Source organism: Centroberyx affinis, unplaced genomic scaffold (assembly GCF_046629955.1).
Source record: "Centroberyx affinis isolate AG114_WGS23_722 - 3 ecotype Tasmania unplaced genomic scaffold, CSIRO-AGI_Caff_v1 ptg000376l_1, whole genome shotgun sequence".
In the NCBI taxonomy this organism is placed as follows: Eukaryota; Metazoa; Chordata; class Actinopteri; order Beryciformes; family Berycidae; genus Centroberyx; species Centroberyx affinis.
In genome coordinates this window covers 45392-55301 of record NW_027279045.1, presented here as the reverse complement: position 1 = coordinate 55301, position 9910 = coordinate 45392, and the positions used below count along the sequence as shown (strand labels likewise).

Genomic DNA, 9910 nt, shown 5'->3' with positions numbered 1-9910 from the left:
CCCAGACAGTGTCTCCTCTAGGTTTCTAATAACAGAGAATGATTCATCCAGGAGAGCCCGGCCTCTATTTACTGAGTAGGAGACAGAGTGCACTGGAGAGTAGTTAGAGAGAGAGAGAGAGAGAGAGACAGAAATAGACAGATAGAAAAGCACAAACTGAGAATGACTGCTAGACTATGGGTGATTCTGATTCTGGACTTGAGGGCTTTTTTCCTCAAGTTCTCCCATGTACAAAATGGTGAAATAAAAAGCCAATCAAAATCTTCATGCTTTGTGATGGAAACAAATTCAGCACTAACCAGTGGCGGCCATGCGCCGGATGACACGTGAAATGAATCCTGGAATTAAGGTAGGTATCTGAAGTGATGAGCTAATGAAAGAGCCAATGGCATAGCTCAGAAAATCTTGACCAATCTAGGGAGTGAATGATGAGGTCACATGCTGGGGCAGGGTGGTTGATTGCCCAGGAGGAGAGTGTGTGTGTGTGTGTGTGTGTGTGTGTGTGTGTGTAAGACTGAGAGAATGCAAGTGCTGTGGTGTGTGTGTGTGTGTGTCCACTGGCTCGTGTATTTGGCAGTGATGACACTGAAACCCCTCAGTATTAAGTGACAGCTGCAAAGGATCATGAGGCCACAGAGTAAGAAATTAAATCCTGGGGCTCGAGAGCAGGAAAGGGCAGTATCGTCAAGAGGAGCTAGAAATGGGGGTTATGACACACACAGCACGAGCTCACAACCTCTCGCTTCTAGGAAACTGCTCAATCCACTTCCTGCGTGATCATGTGCTGCACAAATAAAACCAAACATGATAATCCAGTTCATTTAATTTTTAATTTTTAAACAAAGTAAAAACGTTGTCATTTTATTCATCGTAAATGAGAATTTTACATTAAATTTGAAATGCTGTGCAAATGTGTGTGTGCAAGTGTGTGTGTATATACCTGTATAATAGTCTGTGTATGTATTTGTTTATGTGCATATCCAATCTGAGGCATCTAGATAGGGCAGTTTGCATGTAAAAGATCTCCATCATGTTCAGTAATGTCCAAATGTTGAAGGAACAAATTTGATTGCTGCGCTGGTACTTGCAATGCATGTGTGTTTGTCAGTGTGTGTGTGTGTGTGTGTGTGTGTGTATCTATCTGTATTTAGCTGTCTGCCTTGGTGCAGTCGTATGTTTTTTCTACTCAGCAAAATGCAGTGTGTGTGTGTGTGTGTGTGTGTGTGTGTGTGTGTGTCCAGCTAGCCATTAGTCTTGGTACAGTCGTATGGTTTCCACCACTGTGCGAACTGCAGGACTTTTTTCCTCTGATCATCAAAGTTCTCTCTGATCGGCTTCCTCCAACGACGAGGCTCCAAGTCCATCATGCCTCCTACCACTTCCTGAATATAGAGAGAGAGAAAAGGAAGAAATTAGAGAGACTGGTCACATTCAAATATTACTATGAAATTAGCTGAGATGACACATTCTAATGGCAGAAAAACACAAAGTATACTCTCAAGGCACGGAACTGTTCCCGTGGAGCAGTGTTGGCATAATTCATAGCACTGGGATAGGCACACATGTCCTAAGTACAACTAGGTTGATGAAAAGCAAAAAATGCTTGAATGTATTTTTCCACAACATATATTGCATATATTGCATATTTTGCCATTTGTCAACCTAGTTGTACTTTGCACATCTGTGACTATGCAAATGTTGCTACCAATTATGCCAATGCTGCAACACTGGAACACTTCTTCAACTTTCAATGTGTGTATACTTGCAGTGTGCCTTGTCAAGTCTACTGTCATACAGTATGTTGTGTCTGCACTATATGCGAGGATTTGTAACATTTTGTCCTACACCTAGTTTGCCAGTTCTTTATTGTGCAACTATCTTGTACTGTGTTAAGCTAAGCACCAACTAACCAGGTCAAATTCCTCGTCCATGCAGATACGTTTGCCAAATAAAACCAATTCTCCTAATTCAAATTCTGATTCTCAGACTCAATTTACTATGAAATCTTTGAAAACATTTCAGACACAGCCAGGATTGGAACAATTACTCTATCAGAAAATCCTTCACAGGTTAACTTAAATAGTTCTAATGCAAATACAGAACATAGATTCATGGGTTTGATAGCTAAAAAAAAAAAAAAAAAACTTAATGCACAAGGTACAATAACCTTAGTTCACACACTGACCTTGCCAAAGTAGTAGGGGAACTTCTGTTCATTCTCAATGACATGGGCGAACCCCCCCTGGAGTCCAAAGTCTACAGCAAAGTAGGGGAGAGCTCTAGGCACCTAAGGGAGAACACACAAACAATTAATACCAGTAGGAACGATTCAATATTTATAAGAAAGGCAGGAAGAAACTAAAGAAACTAAACTAAAGAAAAATAAAGAAAGAAAACGCACAGCTTGGCGGATGTCTTTTTTAGAGAGGTCGACTATCTTCTTGTTCATGGCCCACTCTTCGTCACACTCCATGATAGCTTTCTGAAGAAACACAGACACATTAGTATTACTGCACTTGTGGGGACAATCCACTGACTCTTCATTAAACTCAACCCCCACCCTAAAATAGCCCCTTTTCAATGTGAGTACCTTACAAGTTAAATTCAGTTTGAAAGATAGAAGTACAGCACACCACATACACACACAAACCTTAAAGTATATGGGTGCCATATCTCCCAGTTCTCGAGGTAGTGGGATACACTCCAGCACCATGTGCTGTCTTCTGCGTGGGTTCATGTGAGTCTCCATGAACACACAGTCCAGCTCCTGGGACTCAAACATTCGCACCAAGGTCCGCCGGAATAGCTGCGGACAGCAAAACTCAACTGAATTCAATTTAATCATTCTTGCTTGAAGTAAACACTGAAACTGCTAGCGGAATTTAATTTTGAGTATATGAAATACAGGGATATATAACATGTAGCTGGCTGTTGTTAAACGACTACAACTGAAGCTGGGGCTTGGCTCAGGAGTGATGGGACTCAGGACACTGCTTGGCTAACCTGCATTTCTGACCAGACGTCCTCGTCCAATCCGGTGGCAGAGCAGTGATGTTGGAGAGGAGAGATGAGACAGTGGCCTTCTGTCATGGACACTCCCACCGGCAGGCTGAGATACACCTAGACACACACACACACACACACACACACACACAATACAGACAAAACACAAATAGTTGAGACAGTGACAGGTCCGATAGTGATTACAGTGACATTTACGGTGACAGCTTAGAGTTTCTGAGGCAATGTGCGTACATAACCCTAACATAACGTACATAACCTGCTCCCTACAGCGATTAGAAGGTGTTTAGTTCTACACACTCACAGAGACTCCCTCTCCCTCCCAACACTACTTCCATCCTTTCTTATTCCACCGTACCTTGCTCCCGATTGCCACTATGAGGTGCTTCTGGAGCTCCTGGCTGCTGAAACAATGCTGGCATTTCTCCATGGAGGCAGCCAGCTTCTTATGTTCTCCGATGGCTCTGCTCCTCATCCTCTCCTCCTCCCTCCCCTCGCCCTCCCGCTGCGCTGCGCTCGACACAAACATGTCATCCAGCGTGTAGTTATCGCCGTCTGTCTTCCCCATCATCTGGAGAGGTGATGGAGAAGAGACGGTGATGGGCACGGCAGGGAGAGGGGAGATGGAGAGGAGATGAAGAGGAGATGGAGAGAGGAGAGAGAGAAGAAATGGAGATGGAGAGGAGCAGGAGACGAGAGGGAGAAGAGATGGAGAGGGAGAGAGACGGTGAGCTGTGTCATACAGTGTGTGATAATTCTCTGTCGAGTTCCAACAAAATATGTGATAGGGAAATACAAACAGAAATGTACATATTCAGACAGTACACAAGTATTTTTTGCAGTGTCGATTATGAATATGGAAACTAAATTTAGCTAAAATTCTCTTTTGGATCACACCCTTAAAACATGTAAAAGATCCCATCTCATTTTATATTTCAGTCTCCATTGGCACTTTCTGAAATTGGAAAAACAGCTTGTTAGCATTACTAGAAATCCACACCAAGGTCACCAAGGTCACCAAAATAACAGAGAAAAAAGAAAAATGTCATGGTACACCTTTAAGAACTACTGCTGTACATACATTAATTGACTGTCCTTAGAAACTGTCCAGTGGCTTCACTGATTATTGAATATGTAAGTGCTGACGCAATACTACCGTCTGTGCCGCTTCCATGCCATACTCTGTGTGTGCGTGTGTGTGTGTGTGTGTGTCTGTGTGTGTGTGTGTGTGTGTGTGTGTGTCTGTGTTCCTATGCATGAACTGCCCTATGTACGAGCTGGTCTCTGTGTGTGTCAACAGTGCGAGGCAGGACACAGAGTATCGACTCTGTGGTGTTTCTACGTCGGAGTCTTATCACCATGGTGACCAGGCAACAGGTCTGAATCTGTGTGTGTGTGTGTATGTGTGTGTGCGCGCGTGAATGAGTGAGTGAGTGAGAGAGAGAGAGACAAGCATGGCTGAAGTGTGTGTGCATGACTGGGTGTGTAGGAGTGAGTGTGTGAGTGAGAGCGAAAATTGGATTAGTTTAGTGAGTGTGTGGGAGGGTGTGTGTGTGTGTGTGTGTGTGTGTGTATGTAGGAGTGGGTGTGTGCAAAAGACTGCATGTAAGTGTGCATCAGTACATACTGCATGTGGACAACAGCAACTGAGAGTCCTGTCATAAATGTACGTGCACACATGCACACACAGACACACACACACTCCCATACAGATTAATTAGCCATTATATGGCAGTAGTAGAGTAATTTCCATACTGTCAGCCTCCAGGTTCCCTGCTGCTGCTTTGACACAGGAATTAACTGAGGATATACGGACAAATAGGGCAATTTAGGGCAATTTTAGATTCGGAATTCTGCCAACAGCAGGGGAGGGGGAGGAAATAACAGCTGGGACAAAATAAATGTACCTATGTGAATATAAATGTATGTCTGGTACACTACTTTCTTTTTCTTAAAGGAATAGAAGTTTTTGGGAGATTGTCCCTTGTTCAACTTACCAGTGACACTTGATAATGCTGATAAGCTATCACTCAACATAGCAAATGATACACCGGGGATCATTTTGGTGTCTATGTTCTCGCTTAAAGGGTAAGCTGACCAACCAAGCACTGGATGTAAAAAACTGGATGTATTCCTTTAACAAAAGGAGAATGGGCAGTGCAGTCACCTTTAATATCATTATTCTTTATTTACACAGAGGGAAACACAATAGGGGAGACACAGGAGAGAAAGCTCTTGCAGGACTCAGTCCTTGGTCAGTGGAGGCACATACACGCCCCCCTTTCCATTTCTGGATACACATTCATAATTGATAAATGTCAGTGTTTTGGCCAATTGAGAAAAAGCTGCGAGGGATGGAGACTGGCAAAAAGCAAAGTGTGAGAGTGTGCTGTGTGTGACGCGTCTGCATGTAATCTGCTCTTACGTTCTGTAATCCAAGCTCTAACAGTCAATCTCTCTCTCTCTCTCAAATTCTCTCCTCCTACTCTCACTTTAATACACGCACACACAAACACACTCACACCCATACGTACGCACACACATGGACTAGGTGGGTTTTTCATCTTACATCAATAACAGGCAGACCACTTAATGGAGCCTTTAATGGCAAATCTCAGTGGATTACCAGTTACGGACCAGTTAACCGGCTCTCTTCTTAATGATATGGCCTAGTAGATGTAGCAAATGTTAATTTAGCCACATCAAAACACGTGCGTGTGCACACATACATCAAATTAAAACTACAGCCAAACATTCCCCCATTATGCGCAGGGGAAATAACCGTACAACCGATTGTGGCCAGAATCAGTCAGGAGAGAAGGGGGGAGTAGAGGAGGAATAAGGATAGACAGAGTCACTGGTAGAGGTAGGGCTGGAAGAAACAGAGAAAGACAAAGCAAGGACAGAGAAAGGAGGGAGAAGTAACGATGGAGAATACAGATGCCAAAATCATTAAGGAGGAAAGGGGAGAGAGATGAAGGGAGGGATGGAAAAGAAGAGGGATAGAAGAAATACAACAGATCTACAAACAAGGACCAAAGAAAGTGTGGAGGTTAGGAGGGAGGGTGTTTAGGTAGTGCAGAAAGGAACAGAGAGAAATGGAGACTGAAGGGGGGAGGGATGAAGAGAGACATGGAAAGAGAATGAGAGGAGAAGAAGGAAAGATGAAATAGAGGAACGGTGGAAAAAGGAAAAATAGAGGAAAACAGCGAGTGTACAGAGTATCCGTGACTTGCAGTGACGTCAGCGTTTTGTTGACACTGCTATACTGACTCCTGAAGAGCATTACATCATTACCACAGACTATACAACAAGCGTCCAAAAACAAACAAAACGCCACACCTGACTGGAAGAAAAGGAAAGAGTTTTTAAAAAGATCCTTCGATGATGTGACCTTTACTCTCTACCACCAACATCACTGACAACATTAAAGTCTGCAGATAAACCCTGATCTGTTGTTTCATGATATATACATAACTATACTTAATACATTGTTGGTACTGTGTCACATCTCTCGAGGTGTGACAAAGTAAAGTGTGTTATTTAATATAACAGCAATAGTAGGCAAATCCTCTCACTAACTGTGAGTCAGCTGGAGGAGGGATGGGGGAATTTCCCTACAGGAATCAATAGAGTATCATATTATTATTGTTGTTATGACATGATTTAGAACAACAGGTTAAACACTGTGGCGTGGGATCGAATAGCGCCACAGCCTTCTCTCCCGCCCTAAAAATAAAGACTAAATAAAGACACCATACCCAGGAGGAAAGGAGAGAGGGAGGGGTGAAGGACAAGAGAGGAAGACGGAAGGAGACAGGGATGGCGAGAGAGAGAGAGAGAGAGAGAGAGAGAGAGAGAGAGAGAGAGAGAGAGAGAGAGAGAGAGACAGAGACAGAGAGAGAGAGGGGTAGAGAAGGAAGGATAGATGGAGAGAAAGGGATAGATGGACAAATTGATAGAGGGATTATTCAGATAAGTATGGGAGGAGGGAAAGAGGTAGGGAGGGAGGTGGAGAGGGAGGGAGGGAGGGAGGGAGGTAGAAAGGGAAGGAGGGAGGGCCAGTGAAGGAAGGATAGCGTGATGGAGAGATGGGAGGGAGCCGCTGGGAGAATAGAGTTTTCTCTCTCCCTTGCAAATCATAAATCTATAGCTGTGATTAGTGGTGGTATTTATAGAAGCCCTGCCATGGTAACTGTGGATGTATTTTTAGTGTCACTCTTTGAAGGTGCAGCATGTGTGTGTATTTTTATGTGTGTGTGTGTGTGTGTATGTGTAATGTGTATGAGTGAGGGCGAGTGGTTGTGTGTGTCTGTGTGTGTGTGTGTGTGTGTGTGCGTGTGTGTGTGACTGAGTGAGAGAGTGAAGGAGTGAGAGAGTGAGTGAATGAATGACTGAGCGAGTGAATGATGGCAGAGAAAGTGAGAGAGAGACATGGGAAAACATGGACAGAGCTAAAGCGTTGGTCTCTTTTTTTTTTTTAAATTGCCATGGCAACTCTGCCATCTCATTGTTTATTAATACTTGCTTCTCACACACACACACACACACACAAACACACATACATACACTCACCTAGCTGTCAGTAGGATTTTCATATTACATGTTGTCTAATTCCTGACATGGAATGTACAAGGAGGGAAGAGTAAACAAGAAAGGAGGAGAGGCAGGGAACAAGAAAAATGTGTCTCCGCTCATCGAAAAGTGCAGTCTGTGAAACTGCTGATAGATTGACACACGCACCACAACCTGGCAGTACCCATCTGTTCCTGCGCCTCTCTTTCAAACACACAGGGGAAGAGAGAGAGAAACAGAGACGGAGATAAGAATAGAAGAGAGAAAACCTAATAAAAGAAAGAATGAGAGAGTTAGGGAGTTGGAGAGATGGAGACGGAAACGGGGAGACAGTAAGAGAGAAATGGTTACAGAGAGAGAACCAAATGTCTGCCAGTCTGACACTACAAATCCCCCCAAAAAAGCTGTCGTCCTCTGCTCCCCCTCAGGGAAGCATGACAGGTTTCATCTAGGTGATCTTTCACACAAACACACACATCCTCGCTCAGCGCAGAACCGCCACCAGACTGATACCCTTGTCTGTCTTCATCTACCTCTGCTCACATCCCTGCAGGGCTGCCTAGAGCGGTGGCTCTGAAACAGCAGGTGCGTCGCAGGAGGATTAAAATGTTCAAATTATTCGAAACAAATTGGTACCCGCATCAGTGGATATGAGCCCATTAATTATTCTGGAAAATTTTGTATCAAAACATTTAGGCAAATCAAGTCAAAATTTGGGATCCAAGTGCAGGGTTCAACTATTACGATTTTTTTCTCCTTGTCCAGTCAGGCCAGTAGGTCAGAGCTCTATTTCACCCTACTATATTTTTGCCGCTTTTCCACTGCATAGTACCGGCTCAACTCGCCTCGCCTCGACTCGCCTCGACTCGCTTTTGATAGTACCACTTTGGTTTTCCACCGCAGATAGTACCCCCTTAATGTGCCCCACCCCCCAAACTGGTCGTCATAGCGACGCTGCGACGCTGCATGAAACTCGACACACAGCTACTATGGAGGATATCGAAGCGATGGTGTTCTTGATTCTCGGTATGTGCCTGTTGTCACAGCAAGGAGACAGATTTTATTTCAGAAGAGGCTGAAGGCAGCGAGACAGCAGACTGCTCTCTGGCTGCTCAAGGCGACGCAAGAGGGTAAGCTAGCCTGGTAGCTAACGTTAGCATATACGTCCCGTGTCGCGATGACGATTCTCTCTGACCAATCAGTGGTCTGCAGTGTTTTCACGTCACTTTTTGGTATCGCCTCAGCTCGCTTGGAACCTCGACGGAGGTGCTACGAAAAAAAGTACCAGGTACTAGGTAATATGGTACCTGGTACCTGGTACCTGGTACTTGGCCAGTGGAAAACCAAAAAAGGCAAGTAGAGTCGAGTCGAGTCGAGCCGGTACCATGCAGTGGAAAAGCGCCATTTCACTGGCCCAGCAGACAAAAAACGAAATACATTCAGGTAATTCAATGCTACAAAATGGATATCGAAAGTTCTTAATATACAGCAGCAAAATGTCACAAAAAAAAAAAAAAAGCAAGTGCTTGATTGATTGTGAATTAATTTTAAATACATGATTTTTGACTCAGGATAAATTGTCCCTTGTTGCACTTATTGTATTCATATATGAGCCATCATAACCAACTGAAGCTTTTCTGTAAATGTGACCAGCAGTAACATGAAAAACAAAACAAAAGCCAAGCTCATGAGGTTGGTAAGTCTCTCCATTCATCCATTTTGCCAATATGCTTTACACAACGTACAGGTTTGGTTCTGCCGGCTCTTGCCGCGGGCACCGACTGTGTGTGTTTGCAGTAATTGTCTGTGTCTTCAAAAAAATATTAAATAAAATAAGCCAGCTTGGTCCGCCTTACTCAGACTGCCGACCAAAGGTACAAACAGTACAGGACTGATTCATTATTTGCAGCCCAAGGAAACTGTTACTTCCACAATGAATGAAACATCCCTTGTCGCTTTGTAATTTGAAGTAGCTGCCACTATGTCCACTCCACACGACTCTGACTAACTCTGAGGTGGCATCCAATCTGACTGGCCAGACAAAGCACAACAGAGAAGAGCGGGCCAATGGCAGAACAGAAAGGAAAAGATAGCAGCCTTATCACTGGGTGACAAATAGTAAGACCAGAAACTAGAGCACTGGCTCAATTTCTGATTCAAGATTCAAATGAAAAAATAAATAAATAAATAAATAAAAATCAATTAAATTACCTAGCAATCGCAGTATTCTTGCATATGAATGCAATCTAGGAGCGCTGATTATGATGCATTCAATTTTGGCCCTAGTGTTACATCCAGACAAAACAAGAATTAC

General features: G+C 43.7%; 1 protein-coding gene across 2 annotated transcripts in view; it reads right to left on the bottom strand.

The window, feature by feature from the left end:
* Positions 1-857: 857 nt before the first annotated feature.
* The window catches only part of cwf19l2 (CWF19 like cell cycle control factor 2), a 33106-nt gene continuing 24053 nt past the window's right edge, over positions 858-9910 (bottom strand). For both annotated transcript variants that reach the window (XM_071515887.1, XM_071515886.1), the window contains exons 14-19: positions 3380-3592; positions 3004-3120; positions 2651-2806; positions 2402-2482; positions 2186-2287; positions 858-1382 (exon numbers count right to left, since the gene is read on the bottom strand). In XM_071515887.1, the coding sequence (XP_071371988.1) occupies positions 1242-1382; positions 2186-2287; positions 2402-2482; positions 2651-2806; positions 3004-3120; positions 3380-3592 (810 nt within the window). In that variant the 3' untranslated portion in view covers positions 858-1241. The remainder of the gene's footprint in view (positions 1383-2185; positions 2288-2401; positions 2483-2650; positions 2807-3003; positions 3121-3379; positions 3593-9910) is intronic.